Source organism: Danio aesculapii, chromosome 1 (genome assembly GCF_903798145.1).
Source record: "Danio aesculapii chromosome 1, fDanAes4.1, whole genome shotgun sequence".
NCBI classification, from domain to species: Eukaryota; Metazoa; Chordata; class Actinopteri; order Cypriniformes; family Danionidae; genus Danio; species Danio aesculapii.
The window spans coordinates 36136443-36159234 of NC_079435.1; the positions used below are offsets into that span (position 1 = coordinate 36136443).

Sequence of the window (22792 nt, forward strand, 5' to 3'; positions counted from 1 at the left end):
TGGATGTAGTTTTAAACTAAACTTGAACACTTTTTTTTAACCCATTCAAGTGTTGATTCAATAATAAAAGTGGTGATTTAAAAAAAATTAAATGGATAAAGCTATCAACAGCAGCATTTAATTCTGTTGATATGTGCAGGTGTTCAAACAAAATATTCTCGTGCCATGACGTTTCTGTGAAAATGGTGAAAAGCCACTGACACTGGCTGAGTTTATATATATATTTATATATATATATATATATATATATATATATATATATATATATATATATATATATATATATATATATATATATATATATATATATATATATATATATATATATATATATATATATATATATAAAGATAGAGAGAAAACAAACACTAGCAGGGAAAGATTTATTGTTTATGTATTTTCATAAAATAATCATAAGTGCTCAATATATAATATGATGAACATGTCACTTAATGCCATGGAAGTCAATTTGTGAATGATGTTAAAGTAAATTCAAACTGACTGATAGATCACATGATAATGACATGATTAATGTACTGTGTACAGTAGAGATTGGAAATATTTTATCTTTACAATATACTGATAAATTCTCCCTACTTTAAGAATGTTTTATTGTGACTAACAATTAAATGTACAAGCAGTCTGTGAAACAAATAAATATATTACTGTAGAACATGTTGTGATAGTTTTGCGTGTATGATCCTGTTTACAAACAGCTGACATACTTTCACTCTAAATTCATTTCATAATCGTTCGAGTGTTTGAAATTACGGTTACCAGAGGTGGTTTCATATCACAGTATAAGGAAGAAATCATATTTATTTCATTTTCAGTACTGTGAAGGGGATATTAATTAGCATTGCATTATAAAAAATAGCTTGTTCTTTTAAAAATGCCATGGATGGATCAAAGATTAACCATAAATTAACCATAATCAAAAATTAACCATATATTGTTTGTTTTGTTGTCTCTATGTTTGGTCAGTTTATCCTTTTGTTATCTTTCATCAACTACAGCTAGTTCTGTAATGCATATGTGGCGTTTTTTTGCACTAGGGCAGGGGTCACCAATCTCGGTTCTGGAGGGCCGGTGTCCCTGCAGAGTTTAGCTCCAACTTGCCTTAACATACCTGCCTGGATGTTTCAAGTATACCTAGTAAGACCTTGATTAGCTTGTTCAGGTGTGTTTGATTAGAGTTGGAGCTAAAATCTGTAGGGCACCGGCCCTCCAGGAACAAGATTGATGACCCCTGCACTAGGGCATCCTCTAGTGTCCAGTATGAATGAAATGGATATTGTATCGTGTATACTCACAACAACCTATTTTTAATTAAATTAATTTTTTTATTTATTTATTGTTAAATAAAATGAAAAAAAATTACTTTAAAGATACAGGATTTCTCTTTAGGAACATTATCGTCGTTATTGTAGTTATTGCTGTTTATTAAAGTCCATATTGCCCATCTCTAATGTATATTTGACATTAATATTTCACATTTGTACTTGTAGTCACCATTGCAAAGTAGATTCTCAGATTGAGTTCCTTCTCAAGATAGTAAAACATTATTGATTTTGTTACTTGCCTACTTTAATGCAATTAAATGTTAATTATTATAGATGTCATCCTTATATAGGGTGTCCACGTGGTCTTAATATATTAAAAGTTGATAAATAATTTTAATGAAAATCCAGGCCCTTAATGTATTAAAATATCTTATATTCCGTTTTCCAAGGCATTGAGTTTCTTATCATATTTTCAATATGAATGTGTGTTGTCCAGTGAGCACTTTTTAGATGTTTTTAAAGAGAGATTAATCATTGCATACTGGGGTTCTTCTGTGTATTTATTTATTTATTTTTTTATGGAATCCTTTTTTTATTGATTCCTGCTAGTTTTGTTGCTCACTGACTGCTACATTACATCACAGATCCCTTTACAGAGACCTATATGCTTCATACTAACTACTTCTTTCATCGTTTGGGTCAAAATCAAGGGTGTAAGATTTGCTCTTGACATTGGTGAGGACATACATCCCTATAGCGCATCCATAGAACAGCAAAAATTTTATCTTTTGCATTTAAAAAAAGGCTTTAAATGCTTTATGAATAACAGTTAATAAAACACGTCACATGCTGCAAAAGTCAATTTCAATTGTTATCTGGCGTTAATGGCTCGTTTCCACTGACTGGTACGGTACGGTACGGTTCGGTTTGGTACGGGTCACCTTTATCAGGCTTGCGTTTCCACTAACAAGGGTACCCTTTTGGTGGGCGTGGTGTATGACAGAAAGTTTCAGTCGACGTCATTCTCGCTCGAGGAAATGTCTACAATTAAGCTGTACGGGTCACTTACATATCATATGAGAAGCACTTCTCACAAAACAGATGCTTCATACACATAAATACTTTTGTAGAAATGTTTATTACTAACTTTTCAATGAACATGAGTTGATTATAACTGCAGATCAATGACAGTACGAAACAGCCTACCGTAACATCTGTAATTATATTAAATAACTAAATAAATGAACATGTATAAACACATACAGCCCCTTACAGTCTCCAATATGTTCACAACTACAGAAGAACTACATAAAGTAGACATTTCGCCCGTATTTGATGTGCTCATTTTTTCCGGCTTCTCCTTTGTTTCTTCGCGCTTCACTCTCACGTTTGCCAGTGTCTGACAGGATCGGGGTTCAAAAGCACATCAATAATCAAGCGCAGGTTATTATCATCAGCTCAAGAAGTTTGTTATTTCAGATATAATGTTAGACGCGCGGCGAGCGCTAGCAAGAAAGCGAAACCGCTCGCGCCTCAGACTGGCTCGTAAAAAACTACGGGGCACAGGGTAAATCTGCTCTTCTTCTTGGATTTGTGGCTGTCCATCAAGATGATGACAAGGTTTGTTTGAGCCCAGATCGACCATGGCTCATTATTATATGTATTTATAATTCCGCTAAAATCTCTCGCTGTGTTTTTCAAACATGGCGGGTTTTTTGTTTTCATTCTGGCTTGTTGCGTAAGCGAATGACGTATCTCTGTAAACCAATAGCGTTCAGCTGCGCGTCTAGCTCCGCCTTTTGGTACCCTTCCTCGTGTTTGGTACCCTTTCGAAAGGGTACTAAACACGAGAAAGGGTACTAAAAGGCAGAGCCACACGCGCAGCTGAACTCTATTGGTTTACAGAGATACGTCATTCGCTTACGCAACAAGCCAGAATGAAAACAAAAAACCCGCCATGTTTGAAAAACACTAACATTATATCTGAAATAACAAACTTCTTGAGCTGATGATAATAACCTGCGCTTGAATATTGACGTGCTTTTGAAACCCGATTCTGTCAGACACTGACAAACGCGAGAGTGAAGCGTGAAGAAACAAAGGAGAAGCCGGAAAAAAGGAGCGCATTATTTATCAGCAAACATGAACAAAATGCCATGATTAACTAACTTATTATCTTCACATTTTGGACTAATATGAACTCAGAATGACGGAATTACTGTCTAACAGAGGCTACATGTGCTGCTGAGGATTACAGTCACAGATGAGAGGTTTTCACTGGACTATATTTTGTATTGTTTTGAACCTAAATACGGACGAAAATGTCTGCTATATGTAGTTCTTCTGTAGTTGGTAACATATCGGAGACTGTAAGGCTGTATGTGTTTATACATGTTCATTTATTTAGTTATTTAATATAATTACAGACGTTACGGTAGGCTGTTTCGTACTGTCATTGATCTGCAGTTATAATCAACTCATGTTTATTGAAAAGTTAGTAATAAACATTTCTACACAAGTATTTATGTGTGTAAAGCATCTGTTTTGTGAGAAGTGCTTTTCATATGATATGTAAGTGACCCGTACAGCTTTATTGTAGACATTTCCTCGAGCGAGAATGATGTCGACTGAAACTTTGTCATACACCACGCCCACCAAAAGGGTACCCTTGTTAGTGGAAACGCAAGCCTGATAAAGGAGACCCGTACCAAACCGAACCGTACCGTACCAGTCAGTGGAAACGAGCCATCAGTGGAAACGGGCCATAAGTGAGGTATTAATGTAGAGAAATTTATAGAGGCATGTGACTCAATTTAACAATTATCCCAATTATTATTTTTCATAATCATGGAAGCCAAAATCGCAACAGAATTTCGATTAATTGCACAGCCTTGGTTAATATTATTATGGTGGACTCCAAGTGAACTTGAATTTAAAAACTTGAATCTCTGTAAAGTAGCTACTTATGTCCACGTCTTACAGTGGAGGAGGACTGGAAATATTCCTTGTTTTGGAGCGCGTCCAAATGTAATTACAGCTGTTGTTAACAGCATAAATAGACCCAGCCAATCACACTGTCCTTATGTATTTGTGGGAGGAAGGACCCAAGAAGAGAATGGGATTTAGCCCTTTCTGCATGTCTAGGTTACTAAGGTTAGACGGAGCATTTTGAAGGTGATTTAAATTATTGGTGGGGACATTTCAGTAATTGCTGGATCTTGGTGGGGACACATCCCCTTCGTCCATGCCAAAGCTATGCCCCTGGTCAAAATAGTGTTAAGTGGTATGTGTCTCTACTTGGCATAAACATAAAGAATGATTGAGAATTTGCCCTTTTTATTCGTTAAACCGTCTGACAATAAATGAGTAGTAATTGTAAGTAGTCGCTGATAAAACTGGCAATGAATGTCTTAATGTATGGAAAGAGTTTTAAAAATGTATTAAATTTATCTCAGTGAGTCCTGTAAATACCCTGTTAAAGATATTGTCCATGCCCGATGTTATGACTTGCATTCCTGTTAGTGCTTGTTCTTACACTAAAAGACACTAAACCTTGTAACAGAACCATTTTATTAGCAGCAAAAACGGTTATTCAGTAAAAACGAGTACTTTAATGGATGTTAATTATGTTCAAGAACACACTGAGTATTAGTTTCATGTTGTCTTTTGATTCACTTGGTTTTGAGGCCTTCGCAAACGTCTCGAAGTTTATATGCATGCTCGCAACAGCATTTGTGTAATCAGCCTCATCTCTTGCGTGTCTGCCCATCTGTGCGCGCTCCATTATCTTAATCAGGTCTCTATCAAACGCACGTGCTCTCTCACTCCTGATTGGATTACACAGCTCATCCCTGCTTTCGCTCGTACTGTTATCTGCCTTTCATCTTTTTTTTTTTTTTTTTTAAGGTTAGCATAAGGTTTAGTTTGTTTAATGTGGATTTTTTTTGTTTGTTTGTTTTTAGATCTGCCCTGGAAGCATTTATGTGGATGCTTAAACCACATGCCCCAAAACAAAAAGCATATTGTATGTTGTCAATAAAACAGTAGGCTAATAATTACAGCTCTGCCGAGGGACCAAAAAAACTCACTCGCAGTGGTGGGCCGTCCTTACTGTAACAAGATATTATTGTGTACATTCTGCTGCAGACAAGTGGAGTGTGTCTGGAAACTAAACCGTTCTGCGTAAACTGCTCTGTTTGGAAGTGATGCCCCCTTCTGGCGTTTTGTAGTAGTCACTGAATGTATTTCTCATCTGTTGTGTCTGTAATCTAAATTAAATTCTGCTTGAACAGTGGATGTATGAATTAATTAAAAAAAGGTTGAGATTTATTTTTAAAAAATAGTTTTGCTTTTTGAAGACTATTTCTACAATTAAATGCTAAAGAAAACAATATTAAATATACTTTCAATTTAGTACATATTCAGTTTATTTTTGTGATTTCATAAAGATTTACTGTTAGTATTTTACAGTAAGACTGTATTAATATTGATGTATTTGCTATTATAAGCATACAATGAACACATTTTTACAGTATTTATTCTTTTTGTATATGTTAATAGAAATAAAGTTGTTCATTGTTAGTTTAACTCATTAACTAATGTTATAAAGCTTGAATTTGGATATTAGTAATGCATTAGTAGAAGTTGCACTATGATCAAGAATTTCTCTTCATTATTATTCAATTTTTCTTCATTTCTATAGCCCTTTTACAATGTAAATTCTGTCAAAACAGCTTAACATAGAAGTTCTAGTAAATTGAAACTGTCAGTCCAGTTATCAGAGTATTAGTTTGTGTTGAAACCCATTTACTGCATCCTTACCGAAGAAATGTATCTTATAGAAAATATTCTGACTTAAATCGGAAGTATATGGCTTTATTACTTTACAGGATATGCACATTTTTAGCATTTAGAAAAGGCTCTAGATTTTGAAAAATGGATTTTAATTGAATAAAACCAAACAAATAGAAACTTGAGCAACACTCAAAAGCATTGAATGTTTGTTTGCATGTGATGAGGTGATACTGTTGCTGTGGTTTTCTAGCCAAGCCTGGTTTTAGACAATCAGCTGCCAAGCAGGGAGAGATGGCCATTGTTTGAGGGATGCTCGTATTGCATCTTTCCCAGCATAGATGCAAATGTCTATTGTTTTATTTTGCAGGCATGAATAAAAGAATGAGTTCCTTACTTTCAGTACACACTGTATGCAAAATCATGTTCCTTTTTTTATATCACCAACCTGTTTTGTTGTTATAAAAATCCACGTTTATACTACTCTCAAACTGTTGTCATAAAGCAGAAGCTGTGATAGGCATTTCTTTACATATTGTTGCTTATATCGGAGTGCAATGGCACAAACAACATAATATCTTTAAGTTGGTCATTGGGTTCCACAAATAATAACGTTTTTCTTTTTAGAGAAATAAGTATTTTTTAAAAAGATGAAACTTAAACAGTTTTATTGTGAGCTCTGATGTATTTAATCCATTATTTTCCACTTAAAAACAAAACAAAAACACTACTTTGTATTCGGTAGCTGAATTTATACAGAAATATTGCTACCCATCATTATTTAGCTCTGTCCACTCACAAATCCACTGAAAGTAACACATTCAAGTATTAAAAAATTGTAAATATAAAATCAAATATTTGTAAATATATGGATTTTTCTGTAAAAAATTTTTTCGTTTAACTTTTTTTTTGTTTTTGCAATGTTTTTATGATTGTGTAATTTGTCGTAGGGCTGCACAATATATCGTTTTAGCATCAATATCACAATGTGCGCATTTGCAATATGGAGTTGGGATTGTTGTTGATCAGCAATGAAGAATGTACAGTGTTTACATTTTATATTACATTTGATTATACAATAATAGGGGCAGGACAAAATAGTAATATGCATGAGGTGGCGCTTCTCGTAATGGTGGATCAAAAATATCAATGTTGCAATTCTAGGAAATATATGTGCTGTTAATAAAAGAATTACATCTTAACTTTATGAAGCATTTTTCCCTCTTCATTTACAAAAATCAATATATTGTGGATAGTTTACTTGTGATATATCCCTGATATCGTGATCTATCATTATAAGGGGCAAAATATCATGATAATATCGTATCGTTTTACTGTACCTGAATATCTGAATACTTATTTCACTTATCTTTGCTCTATCATATTTATCCTTGCAGTTTCTTTGATTCACTCGTCCACAAGATTATTCCAATCAGTCGAAGTTTATGATTTAATTTTAAGCTATTCAAGTAATCTGCCGAAATTCATTCATATTGCAAGCCTATAAAATATTGCAAGGTCAGATTTTTCCAATATCGTGCAGCTTTAATTTGTTGTACTTCATGGGATTCTAGTTATTTCCCTCTTTTCTTTATCTCTTTTCCTTATATGCCTCATGTAAAATATTGTAATGTTGTGATCGTTCTCAAAGCTTGTTGGATTGTTCATGACTTCAATAGCTAAGTTTCCATCCACCACATTTTGTCTATGCGCAAAAAAAAAACGATTCATGGAAATGGCAAGATGCGCATAAAACGTACATATACGTATAACTGAGTAGCATAAACTTTTTATTCGATAAGAAAGGATGCGCATAAACTACGATGGAAACACTTTTACCTATCAAATTCCAGTACGCTCATTAAAAAAGGTCATGTGATTTTGTTATTCGAGATCATGTGATAAAAATGTGTGTGAATGGATAATCCAGCAGGCTATTCCGTTTTTACTGTTGTTATTTGCCGTCAGTTAATCAGGAAGTGACGATTTTGTTCTCTTTGACTCGTTGGATGGAAACGCTGCTTTATTCGCACGTCTTTTAATGCTATTATCCGGTTTTGCTCAAAGTTAATTCGCATATTAAGATGGAAACATAGCTACTGATAAGCTATTAAGACATATTTAAAACAAATTCCCAATCGGAAAAAGCAACTGCAAGAAGTAGTGAACACTGCACCACTTATTTAGTGTGTTCACGTTTGAGTGCTCCTGATAAGAGTTGTTTTTTGGAATGGTAAAAATATTAACAATAAGATTCCTTATTTATGATAAATTATTTGTAATTATTTATTGCTTTTCTCTGTGTCTCTTTTAGAATGCCAAGTCCTTGTCCTCTTCAGACAGCCTAGCGAAGGTGCAGGAGGTAGCAAGCTGGCTTTTGGAAATGAACCAGGATCTGCTGTCGGGGGGCAGCGGCAGCAGGGCGGCCCAGCAGCAGAGACCGAGACCCGGAACAGCGGGGGCAGGTAACAGCATCTCAGGCCGCACACCTCAGCCCCAGCCAGAGCACCCGGACCAGGTGCTGGAGGAGCCGGAGCAGGAGGAGGCGCAGCAGCAGAGAAGAGAACCAGCTGAGGAAGAGGGAGGACCGGAGCGGCAGCGGGACGGTGACGAGCAGCCATGGCCTTCCGGAGGCGAGCCGGTGGAGGACGGAGAAGGGCGGAGGAGCGAGGTGAACGGAGACGAAAAAGGCGCCCAGTGGCTTTGGGAGCAGGAGCAGCGCAGGAGGAGAAGACCGCATCGCGAGGATGAAGAAGAGAATGAGGAGGAGGAGGAGAATAATAACAGTGGGAGGGAAGGACAGGTCGGGGCAGGACTTCGTTCGGAGGAAGATGACGACCGGCCGGAGGAGGACAATGAGGGTGAGGAGGAAATGGACCAGGACAGCGATGAGTTTGAACATTCGGAGGAGAGCGAGAGAGAAGAGGAGGAGGATGGTGAAGAGGAGGAAGGAGAGGAAGGCCTCCATTCGCCCTCACTTAGGACCAGTGTTTCTGACCATAACGATAACACGGACCAGTCTTCTGGACGACCGCGCCAAAGTTTACGCTCACCGAATAGGGTAAGAGAGCCTTTTTTTTTTAACTGGGTGTCAAAGGGATAGTTCACCCCAAAAATAACGATTCTGTCCTAATTTACTCAGCTTTTATTTACAATTTTTTTCAAATGTTTTTCAGCGTTTTTTTTTGTTGTTGTTTTTTTAACACCATCTTTATTGATTTTAGTAACTTTTAACATGTACAACAGAAATCAAAACCAAAGTCAGCGCCAGTGGTTAGTGCGTCTCCGGTGCTCACAGCGACCCGAGTTCAATTCCCGCCTTGCGGTCCAATGCCGATCCTTCCCCTCTCTCTGCTCCCCATGCTTTCCTGTCAATACTCTACACTTTCCTATCCAATAAAGGTGAAAACCCTGAAAAAAATAAATAAATCAAAACCAAACATACATAATAATAATAATAAAAAAATAAGACAATTAAAAATAGAAAAAATACAAAGGCATAAATATAAAAATATACAAACATATAAGTAAACGCATGTACTTGCACATACAATATTATATAACAACCACGGTATATATCAATAGCAGATAATATAAGTTATACTGAAAAAAGATTTGTATCAGCTTTCTTCAGGAAACCTACAAAGGGATCCCAAATTTTGAAAAACTTTTCAGGTTTTCTCTTGACTATATAATTACATTTTTCTAAAGCCAAACAATGAGACAATTCCTGAAACCATTGTCCAACATGTGGGCTTTCTGTGTTTTTCCAAAAACGAGCTATTATAAGTTTTGCATGTAATAAAGTTGAGTTTCTTATCTGAACTAGTACAAGTGCTTGTACTAGGAATATTATTTAGAATACAGTTTTGGACATTTGGGTGTATCCTGTTTTAATATTATGAATAAAAAGTTAAGAATTTTCTGCCAAACTTTTTCAGCGTTTTTAGTGCAAACACGTACTAGAAATTTACATTGTGTAATAAGATATCCATCATTCATATCATTTGAATCCCCACATAAAAAATTATAATAAAATAATACAATTAAATTGTAATTAAATAAACAAATAAACAAACTAATCAAAAAAGGACATGAACTATAAAATAATTTGACAAAGGCAGATCACATTTCTTTTGATTTGCTCAGCTTTTAATATTAAAATTTCTTCTGTTAAACACAAACTATATTATGAAATATGCTGGAAACCTGTAACCATTGAGTTTCAAAGTATTTGTTTTTCCTATTATGAAAGTCAACCGTTGGTGGTTTTCATCTTTCACTAAATATCTCACAATAAGAAATTTCTAAAGGTTTGGAACTACTTAAGGTTGAGTAAGTACTGAGAATTTAATATTTTGGGTGAGCTATCCCTTTAAATGTGGGTAGGAAAGTAATAGGCTTGACTGTTTCAGTCATGGTGTTTGTCTCCCTCTGCTGGCCGTATTAGCTTCATAAAAAAAAGTCGTTATGTTAATACTCATGTTTTTATTTATTTTTTTTATTAATATTTGCATAGATTTATAAATGCAAAAACATAACCAGAAGTAGGCTTTCAAACAAATCTGGTTTAGTAATATCATTTGACATTTTGACTTGTGTTTAGACATGTCTGCATTAGCTTTTGTTTCATCACTTCAAAACGGAAGTGCTCCTTTGATTCTGACATTCTGTGATCTCTCGGCTGACTCAAGGTCTTAGAGTCAAAGCATGAATTCCCAAAACCTTTTATTTATTTATTTTTTATATTCATATAATCTGTTATATTCTCTTTTTTCTTTTTAGCAAAACTGTATCACTGACTTCTTTCTTTTGAAGCAACACTTGATATTTTAATTTAATATTTCAATTATTTAACACCTTTTCTTATTCTGATGTTGGGTAATTGTCACAGTTTAGAAAAAAACTTCATGTTTTTTTGTGGATATTGCAGTCTGACCTGTGAAATATAAACATTTTAACCTGTGGCGGTTCTAGCTTGAATGGCACCCTGGGCAAACCACCCAATATATGCCCCCAATGTTTTTTGTTTATTTTTATTTTTTTATGATGGATGGTAATAAATTAGCATTAAAAAAATTGCATTTTTTTCTTATTTCTAAAATTCTAATATCACATTATTTATAAAACTGTAATAACTTTAGTTTAAATGCATATTTGTAAAAAAAAAATAAAGAACCATAAAATAGTATAGTAAGCACTTTGACAAATGTAGGAAATATTTTTACATTGAAAAGTGTAGTAGCAATAACCATCTGACAAGCAATTCCAGCAAAAAACAAAAGTGATTGTCACTAAAACGCAGTATTTGAACTGAATAACTGAATTGTGAATAACTGCATAAAGGTTCACTTAAGAATAATAGAACCACCCCTTTTAATAGGCTGGCTATGGGTCTGCTATAAGTGACATGCATGGATTGTTTGTGCATAGCATGGTTTACTGAACTACTCCAAGACAGTGACAAAACACTGGATCTAGGAACTGTGACGTTTGAGTATGATGACATCATCAAGACTTTGGGCATGCTTTACAATAAGGTTTTATTAGTTTAAAGGGATAGTTCATTTACTTTTCCTTCTTCTGAACCTGTTTGTGTTTTTCTTCTGTTAAATCACCAAACACAATATTTTAAAAATGGACTGTTTGTTTTTCCTGCTATGGAAGTCAGTGGTTTTTATGAGGGTTGGGTCACGCATAAATGACCTCTAAACCTAGTCCGATTGGTCAAAGGGAATACTGCCTTCATACTGACATACGCTTTCAAGTCAATAGATGTGATTTTGCAATTAATGATATACATGTTTGTTAGGGGTGTAGGAATTATAACCCAGTGTTTCCCAACCCTGTTCCTGGAGGCACACCAACAGTACATATTTTGTATGTCTCCCTTATCTGACCCATTCGTGTCAGGTTTTGGGGTCTTTTCTAATGTTCTGCTGAGTTGATTCAGGTGTGCTTGATTAGGGAGAGGTTGAAAATGTGTACTGTTGGTGTGCCTTCAGGAACAGGGTTGGGAAACACTGTTATAACCCACAGTGTGGAACGCACATGACCCACGCATTGACTTTTTTTTTTTAACTTGTAGGTTAATCAAACATCTATATCAATTGCAGAGAGATTGCCTCCTGCGTTATTCAAATAACAAATGTGAAAGCATTTTGACTTCTCTGTAAAATATAACAATGACGGAAAAAGTTGTAGTGTGACCTAAATGCTTTCTAAGGCATTAAAGGGGTTTTCTGTAGTGTTTGTTTAGCCTGCATTAATACATCTGGTGTAAAGCTGCACAATTAAACATTAAAAGATTGTGAAAACCCCTGCAACATCAATGATAAATGATAATGGTTTGCAAATGTTTATTAATCATTCGAAGCTCTAGAGAAGAGATTCAGTTTTTACACAAACAATTAAATAACACGGTAGTATTGTGAGAACGGTTTATAGTTCAAATATAAACACTGATGGTTATGGTAAAGATTAAAATCACAATTTAATGGAACTTGATGCTGGTGAATGTTGTAGCAGTTACATAGTTTAACCATTAGGTGGCGACAAACCATCAAAATCACTGAATGATCCATCAAAAATGATCCACCTATAATGAAACATGAAGTTCTATGTGTGAATTGTTAAGTCATTCATTGAAAATAAATATGAAATGTTGTGCTAAATGTTAGATTTCTATATTTAGCATTATCAGCAACAGTAGCAGAGTAGCATTTTTTTCGTATTGACTATTTTCCTTATTTTCAGCTGGTTGTTTCTTGATTTTTTTATTCTTATTAAAATGACAGGTTCTAGGTTATGTTTGTTAAAACAATGTTTTTTGCAGTAATAGTTTTTACTAATGTAAAGCAAATAACATTTGTCGTCATCTCTTTTGCTGATCCAAAAAATGGTCCAATCCATAATTCAAAAACCAAAGTGTGATCCAAACTGTGAGATTTGAGATCAATTACACCACTAATATTTGTGTATCAGACACACTTGGCTTAGATTTTGTATTAAGAATGTAAACAAATGTGTATGCTTTAAGCATACACTGTTTCATTCAAACATCTATTTTAATAGTGAGCTTGAATGAAAGTCGATTGAATCTGTTTTTTGAGTAGAGGAAATACGAATGAGTGTAGATAAAGAAGAGGCAAGGGGAGGGAAAGCAAGACCCTCCTCATCCTCATGATGTCAACACACTTGTCATCGCACTGACAGAAAACGACCCGTAAATCCTCTCAGCGTTTTGTTTCCGTGACTGAGCAGAGTCTCTCTGAGCTGCCATGGGGAATCGCAGTATGAAGAAGGTTGCGCTGCTTCTGGTGAGTGAATCTCCAGAGCACATCTGATCACATCTGCGTTAGGAGAGCGTCTCATCCGCCTACTGAAGCCGCTGTGTGTTTCAATGAGAATCTGTTTATCTGATTGAGCAGAGCTGAAGTTCGCTGAGCAGTCATGTCTGCCGTGTGCTTTTTCTGTGGGGTGTGTGTTTCTCTCTCTTTTTTTTGGGAGGGGGGACTTGTTGTTTTAACCTAAAAGGCTGTTAGTGTAGTAGGGATGAGGTCAAGATGGTAGACCAGCTGACCTTGATAAGTTTTAGATTAGGGCTGCACAATATAAAAAAAAACATTGACATTGTATTTTTTTTTCAGCGTTTTATATTACAGTATGAAAAAATATTTTGGCAGATGGATTGAATAACTCAAGTTGCAAAGAATTTATTTTTTTTAGAATGTTGGAGTGATTTCATAGATGAGTGTATATGCATAAATTCAAGAGTTCACACTTAGCTGATGATTGATAATAAAGCTTGTTTAACATGCTGTCCCGGGAGAGAGCCCTGAGCTTATGAAATCCTCGAGCCCTGGGCTCCCTCCTGTTTGCAGGGCGAGAGGAGAGTTTGAGCTCATTTAGATCTCTATGAACTCCTCCTGGCTTATTTTTGGCTAATAACAGATATAGGAGGGTTAAGGAGAGGTGTACTCGCTAAGAGCTTGGCTATGGTATCAATTTGGGGATGTTCAATTTGCTTAGGTTGCAAGTTTTTTGGAATGTGTGAGGAAACCGGAGAACGGGGAGGAGGAGCAAACTCTGCACAGAAATGTCAACTGGTTTAGTAGGGACTTTAACTGGAGACATTCTTGCTGTGAGGCAACAGTGCTAATCACTGGGCCGCCGTGTCGCCTACCTGGAAAGCAGGGGGAGTAGGGGTGGGGGATTTTTCAAGACGAAGATATTGAGATAAGAAAACTCTGGTTATTTATAGTGAATTAGGAATCATCTGATTGAAAAATTAATCATAAGCCGACGCAGGACCAGCTGAGAACAGTCATTAGCACGTGATCCTCTCGAAATTAAATTATAAATAAACTACACTTATTATAATTTTAAGGGCAAAACATATAAACGAGAGGCAAAATATGATTTGTATTTGACTGGTAAGTCTTGATGGCAGTTTGACAAATCTAAAGTGACACTTGGTACTCTTCACTGTAAAAAAACAGATGTTTAATTAATCTTCAAAGCTTTTTAAAACAGCCAGAATGCTTTAAACTGCTTTAAAGATGAATGCAAAGTTTAATTTGACAATTAATTTAGCCATTAAGCCATCTACAAGCTTCTAGTCAACAATAATTCATACTTGACATTGAAGATCCTGTGATGTGGCTAATGCAGATTTGCAAAGAATATAGCATAGAATAGTGGTTGCTAAACTCAGTCCTGGAGGCCCTACAGAGTTTAGCTCCAACCCCAATTATACACACCTGAACCAGCTAATCAAGTTATAACTAATATATCAGAAACTTCCTGGCAGGTGTGTTGAAGCAAGTTGGAGCTAAACTAACTAGGGGAGCACCCCTGGCATAGGACGTTAGTCTTGTTTTTGTGTGTGCCTCTGTTTTTTAACAATTTGAAAGATTTTTTTAAAGTACCTCAAACCAATGTTTGTTTTTAGCAGGAAATCTTTTACAACATGTTTTTTGACATTGTTTTAGTTTTTTTTTTATCATCCAAATCTGAAACAGCAAATTTAAATCATACATTCATTGCATATCGTAAGAGTCATGAACATTCATTGCAGCTTGAAAGGATAATAGTGACTTTTTAAAAAATATTTATAGTCACGTTACATTTGACTAGTTTTGTGTGTAAAAACTGTCTGCATTTTACATCTTCTATAGACCATTTCAATGTTGTCATGTCATTGGCCCATGAACATTTCCTGCTTATGAAACTATTTCATAACTGTAACAAGAGGCTATTCAATCATAATTTAATGTTAAAACAGATTTCATAACATTTATTTATTTATTAACATTATACAGACACCGAAATAAATACAATGCCTAGATTCTGCAACTGAACTGAATATTTTTGTAAGCAATTTAATTTGTCTTAGTGGAATCCAAATGTTTTAACTCCTTTAAGAAGTTGTGGTCATTTTATTGTGACTTTTTTGGGATGTGACATTTCACTGCATCTTGATGGTGGTGCAAGGTTAAACATATTTTGCTTGTGGTTTTGGTCTGTCGAAATGTTACAGTAAAAAAAAAAGAATGAAAAAAAGACATAAAATGTATATAGCATAGCATTGGTATACCTGCCTAATTTTTCAAAGCTTCAAAGACCTTCATTTGCCTGGTCTGCTGCTCAAAACGTGTATTTTTGTAAGTTTTTTTTTTTTTTTTTTGATCAAGTGTGACTTCCAGACTCATGGGTTCACATTTGTAGCTCATGTCCTGCTCCCCTTGACTAATCAAGATTTCATTAAAGTTTTAAAAAAGGAATGCTAACCCATTGTAAATGAGGTCATTCCCAAAATATTTTCATTGAGAGTATGTTGTACCAGAGTGTTTTCTCTCTGTTTGAGAGTTGTTCAGAGTATGCTTATTTTGAGCTCTTGAAAAGGCTTTGATGGAAGTAGCTGAGAGTTTTAATGGCAAATTCATGTTCAAAAGCAGCATCCTGTAGCTGATAGTGTTTGCATTTAAGCTCAGTAATGATTGAATTCCCTCATGCAGTGTAAGACAATAGACTAAAGCAGTTCTGCAGCGCAGTCTCGTCTTACGTCAGTCCCTGAAGTCAAGCCTTGACCTCAAGGTTGAATTTAGCAGGGCTGAATAAATGAACTTGGAAGCAGGTAAACAAACATTTCATAGTCAGAGGTGAAACTTGACCTGCTTAAGCTTAAAATGTTTTTTTTCTCAATGTTCGGTGTCTGATTAGCAGCATTTTTAAAGTTTTCTGGTTTATTTTTTCTTAAAGAAGTTGATTTTGCCGCTTTAGAGGAGTGAAGTTTTTAAGATTTAGTTTGTTAAAATTACTATGTAACTTTACAAATATTCAGTATATTATAACATAACAATTTGTACAATTCTGTGTTTAGTCAGTTTGTGTTCTTTCTAGCCAAACACTAAAAAAATCAAGAAATTATTTACAGCAAAATCATGTTTTTGTGAAATGACTGTAGACTAGGGCTGCATGATATTGGAAAAATATGATATTGCGATGTTTTATTTTTCTGCGATAAATATTGCGATATAAATACAGTTTCACAAGATGGTTTTAATAGTTAATTTTTTTTCTGGGGATTTTAACAGCATTCAAGTACAGAAATTTAATAATCACAATGCAAAATGATTTTTTGCCTCATTTCTAGTCAAAATATCTAAAAATTCTTAGATCATGTAAAATAATGTTTTCGCCTTCAGATAAAATATCAAAACAATTAAGTAAAATCTTATTTTAGTTAGATATTGTAGTTATTTGGACAAGAAACAAGACAAGAAAATCAAAGAAAAACATTCTTTTGGTATAAATTATATAAATTATGTATAAATTTAATCAAATCTGTTAAACCTCCAAAGACCAATATTTTTTTTGTTTAAATGTTCTAAACTCTCTTGAAATGCTCATTTACAGGCCTTAAACACATGCAGATGATAAACCTTTATTTGGTTAATCAGAACACAAATCACATGTGTTCTGTAGCTCCTGGTGAGCTGTAATTCAGACTAAACATTATTTATTTTGCAATGTAACTATTGTGGATGCGCACATTGCGTAACATCAGTTGCATCTTTTTATTCTCTAATCAAATGAAAGTAGAGGCAGGATTTCCGTTGAGGTGACTACAGTTTTTGTGTTATCAAGACTACTACGGAGACTTTTGAAGAGGAGAGATTTGTGGTTGCTTATCCGGTGCTGTATGAATCACTAATCTCGGATTTCACAATGTTATTAAATATTAAAAATTATATCAATATCAATAGCAACACTCGCGCACAATACGTAGCTGATTCAGTCATTGTCTAGCGACATAAAAAGCACACCGTGTTTTTTTTTTTTTTGTTTTTCCTTGTCAACAAAAAAGGCAGTGTGATGTGTCTCGCATTTTTAGAACGTACTGTAAAAGCACGTTCGGTGTGATCGACCCCTAACCCTCCTTCCAAAGCCATCAATAAAAGATTTTTTTTTTAAAAAAAAGAAGAAATCTCTTAATCTCACTAACTAAGTACAACAAAATATCAGAATTAGCAGCACCAAACCACACATGAAGTGGGCACAAGGGTAAAGCAGGAAGTGATGAAAAGATTCTATAGGGAGTTAAGAGTTCACTGATTGGAATCTTCTTGTTTCTTTCTGGACTGAAGTCATACAAAAAGTCATTTCAGAAAATGTGGGAAACTCCTTTGAACATTGATTATAATTCTACTATGTATCCTTAATTGTACACACCACACCACACCTTTGAGCATTGATTATAATTCTACTATGTATCCTTAATTGTACACACCACACCACACCTTTGAGCATTGATTATAATTCTACTATGTATCCTTAATTGTACACACCACACCACACCTTTGAGCATTGATTATAATTCTACTATGTATCCTTAATTGTACACACCACAAAATTGTAATATTGTTTTGAATTGGACTACACTGCTGTTTTTAATTTAATTTATTTATTTTAATTTATTTATTTTTTTTGTTTTATAATTTTTAATTATTTATGTTTCTTTTCTATTTTCTCTTTTTTTCCCCCCTTAAAATACTGTATACTGTTCATGTTCTACTAGGTACAGTGTACATATGACTAATTTAAAAAAAATTCAATAACAAAAAAAAAATAAATAAATAAAAGAATGGAAATTTCATTGATGAAAGTAGACTCTGATGCGTTATGCAAAACCATCAGCCTCTTCAGAACCCAAGCCATGGGGTTTATGGATTCAAACAGACTATTGCATCAGGCAAATGGATAAACACTATAAAATGAGCAAGCTGGAATAACATGCCTAACTAAACCTCCTTTTCTAAATGCTGGTATTATTTCTGCAGAAAATTATGGAAATTATCCACATGAACTGGACTATGCGACCATTTTTTTTTTCCACACTTCTCTATTTGCCTCTTGAATATTATACACAGTTTAATGTGTAGCTAATAACAAGCTAAGTTTTGCTTTAAAACTGTTACCATCTGAGACTCATTTAGGGAATTTTAATGACAGCCGATTAATTGGGCTTTAGTCACATCTTAGGTCTGAGTTTTGCCATGCAACTACTTCCGCAGATACAGTTTGACTGTTAGTTTGAGATATTGATCTTAGCTTGTCTATACAGTTTATAGCGTGACATGTACATACTTGGCTAAAGGCGGTATGGTTCTTTGAAGACTAAATCCACATCTGAAAACCATATTCTCTGTGTGCCAGCGCCAGTATATTTAAACTGCTTGTGTGGGTTTGCAGATGCTTTTCAAAGAAGGGAAGATGAAATGGACATGTTGTGTCTGGTAAACGAGTGGATGTTAAGTCTGTACTGTCGTCAAGTGGAGTTAGGTGGACATTATCGCTCTCTGATTTCAGAAAGTGATTGCAGCTTCAAAAGATCCACTTTTTTGATCTGATCTCAAACTAGTGTTTACCGAGGCACGAAACACTCGCGGGCCTCTGACCTGTGTGTTTAGAACCACTCAATGTGGTGTTTACTGCGTTATTCACTCTGGAGGAGTCATGTTATGTTTCTTGTATTTGTAGGCATCGCTGGATTTTTCTCTATTTTTTGAAAATGTATTCTGATTTGAGAAAATGACTACAATTAATGCATGCTTTGAGCTCAGAAATGGCATGAAATAAGCAGTTAGGTATTCGAGTTAACATGATTGGCCTGGCAATATGAGTAAAAACATTATCAGAATAATTTTTTTTCATATCAATTGATAAGAATTCTTATTATGAAAGGTCTTTTTTTGCATTTGGAGAGCAAATTATGGCTTTGTCATCAGACATTTCTCAAATTAATATTATATATTTTTTATCATATTTCATCTCTTAAACAGTAACTTCTACAGGACTGTTAAATGGTAAAATATTCTAAATAAAAGTATAGATAAAGTATTCTTACTATTTTAGTTAGAATTAAAATCAACCATCATAGGTCTTCCATGGTATTTAGATCTTGTTAACCACAGTAAAACCAGTTAAAACTTCACTACCATGGTAAAATTTCTGTAATTTTTTTTTAATGGTATTTATGAAAAACAGTTGCCTGATGATAGAATTTCATCCAACAAAAATAGTATAGCTTAGGGCTGCACAATATATTGTTACAGCATCGATATCGCAATGTGTGCATTCGCAAAAGTCACATTGCAGCATCTGCAATTATGGTGTTTGGGATTATTATTGGTAACCAGCAATGAAGAATGTACAGTGTTTACATTTTACATTTATATTTGATTATTCAATAATAGGGGCTGGACAAAATAGCGATGTGCATGAGGTGGCACTTCTTGTAATGGTAGATCAAACATATCAATGTTGCAATTCAAAGAAATATATGTGCTGTTAATAAAAGAAATACATCTCAACTTTTTTCCCTCTTATTTACAAAAATCACGATATATTGTGGATTATTTTCTTTTGATATATCTAGTGATCTATCATTATCGGGGGAAAAATATCATGATAGTATCGTATTACTGTACCTGAATATCTGACTACTTCACTTATCTTTGCTCTATCTGATTTATTTATTCTTGCACTTTCTTTGATTCACTCCTCTACAAGATTATTCCAATCAAGATAATTATTTTATTCCAAATAGAGCTATTCAAGTCATCTGCCCAAAATCATATTTACATCGCAATATAAACCGCAGCAAAATAAAATATTGCAATGTCAGTTTTTTTTATGGTATATCGTGCAGCCGATATACCATAGCTATACAGCTTAACAAGAAAAAGCTGTAAATATTTTTATAAAATTATAAATCATATTATTATTATTATTATTATTATTGTTATTATTTTTATTAAATTATTACATTAATAGTTAAGCAGTTTTAAAATGAATTTGTTTTTCGTCATTTTGGTTTTGTTTGCTTGTTTGAGCACTGTCTTAGACATAACACTTAAAGTTCTTTATGTAAAAAAAAGAAACAATGCAATATAGTGCAACAGTTTTTTTTGCATGTTAGCCCATCAATTTCTAGTTACAAAAAATGGTTGTTAATACATGTACAGAAAAAAAACATCCCAAGGACATATAAAAGAGAGAACATATTTTATAAAATAATAATTATTATAATAATTATTATAATTATTAATAATAAAAAAAAAGGATAAAGTGAAGAAAAAAGTGGCCTTGTTCTCTGATACTTCACTCAGTTCAGTATGGCTCATAATTGAAGAATTAGATGCATGACAGGAGACCATCTCTTTAGGAAAATTGTTTTTGAAGTCGTAATGCATATGTTATTTGTTCCATTTGATACAATTCACACACATTTTGAATCCAAGCATTATATGATGGATGTACAGAATTTTGCCATCTGCATGTGATGCACTTCAAAGCTGCAGCAAGTAGGATTTGTAATAAGTAAATTTTTGATCTGCTATCGAAGCCCTCAGGGGATACACCTAGCAGAGCAACTGTGGGATCTTCAAAAAATTCATGATGGAAGATTTCCTTAAGAGCCTTAAATAATTCTTTCCAATAGTTACTTATATAGGACATCACCACAGAATATGGATGTGGTTACCAATATTCTGTCCACAAATTCTCCAGCACTTGTTGAACAGGAAGGGTTCCATTTTGAAATTATTTGTGGAGTTCTGAAATCTAGTTATGATTTTTGCATTTTTGAGGGGAAAAAAATGTTGGTATGGATGTGACTTTGGTAAATCAAATATAATAGTTTAAAATCATTGAGTACTGTAAAATACTTGTATACACTAAATACTAGAAACAGTTTATGTATTTTGGTGAAAACTTAATTGTTATACATGGCAAGGTTGATATTTGCATGGAATTGCTCTTATATATTATTAATTTGTGCTTCATTTAGTATTATTTGAGGGCCAGGTAGTAAACGGGGGTAACAGCAGAGAATTTTCTCAATTCTGAATTTATATCTCCTGTTGTCCTTCATATCTATCCTGTTTTCATCAAGTTTATGGCAGTTGTGTTTGTCATCCGATTCCTTCATAGGTATACTGTTCTTTAAGCAACTTAGATGTACCTCATTTTCCCTTACTCTCTAAAAAGTCAGTAAACCCCTTGCCTTAAAAGCAAGATGACATTACCTAAAGTGAGTAAACTCATTGTTATTTGGAACTTTGAAGTTGATTTCAATAAAAACATAAAAATTTTATAATCATGGTATGCGCATAGTTCATTTACTTAATGTCAAGGCAATGGGTTTGCTTTTTTAAGTACAGTTTACTAAATGATTTAAAAGCAACTGCTTTACTCGTATGTAAAGTCAACTTATAGTTCTTTTTACAGTGTACCTATAGGGCAGCTTAAGTGGAAAGCGGCACATTTTACCCCATCCTTCTCTACGTATTAAAAGAAGTGTTGACTAACTATGCCAAGAAGCACAAACACACCCACTTTACCATAGTCCCAGGTGAGAGCAGTAAAGCACTGGCACTTCCCCGCTCTGGGATCATGCGACTGGCACCATCTGTCAGACTCTGAGCCTGAAGCTGCTACATCACAGGAAGAGCTCTCTGAATCTTTCATACACGCGTCTCATTATTTATGCTCTTTCTCGGGACACAACACCACACAATCATATGGCACTGCTCTGTCTGAACCTCCGTCTGCTTTACTGCAGTCTGAAACCAAGTTATCAAGCTGGTGTGGAGCTGTGTGTGTCCCACTCTTTGATCGCAGGCAGTAAAATTTGTATATGCTGGTCCTTTATTCCTATTTTAGTAGTGTGCTATAATAATAATATTGGCTGTGTATGCCAATATACTCTCTTATAGTTTCCCCTGTTCTTTTTCACCGATTTTTGAAATGGATTTTGCTACTTTACTCATGGTGGAGTATTTGTTTTTAAATGAATTACAGTATATCGTCTACGTAAGTATAAAAAAGTACACCCAAATATGCAAATGAGTTTTTATCCTTTTGTTTGCAAGTATGGACAATATATTTACCTGAACATTTACTTGTATTTAAACCAAGATCCTAAATTATTGTGTTTGAATAGATCAAGTGTTGCCTTGTTGCAGTGTTTAATCTGTTGTTCAGCCAATAAACCACAAGATATGCACACATATATGATTGGGTGTTAGTTTTACAAATGAGATAGATGTTTTTGTTCTGAGAAATATTTTAGGGGGCCACATTTAAGTTTAACCTCAAGTGGTTCCAAACTTTCTTTCTTTTGTTGAACACAAAGATATTTAAAAAAAAAA

The 22792-nt window shown here is 34.3% G+C and overlaps 1 protein-coding gene across 2 annotated transcripts in view; it reads left to right on the top strand.

Moving 5' to 3' along the window:
• The window catches only part of fbxw7 (F-box and WD repeat domain containing 7), a 276839-nt gene that overhangs the window by 104857 nt on the left and 149190 nt on the right, over positions 1-22792 (top strand). For both annotated transcript variants that reach the window (XM_056459555.1, XM_056459563.1), the window contains exon 3: positions 8389-9135. In XM_056459555.1, coding sequence (XP_056315530.1) covers positions 8458-9135 — 678 coding nt within the window. In that variant the 5' untranslated portion in view covers positions 8389-8457. The remainder of the gene's footprint in view (positions 1-8388; positions 9136-22792) is intronic.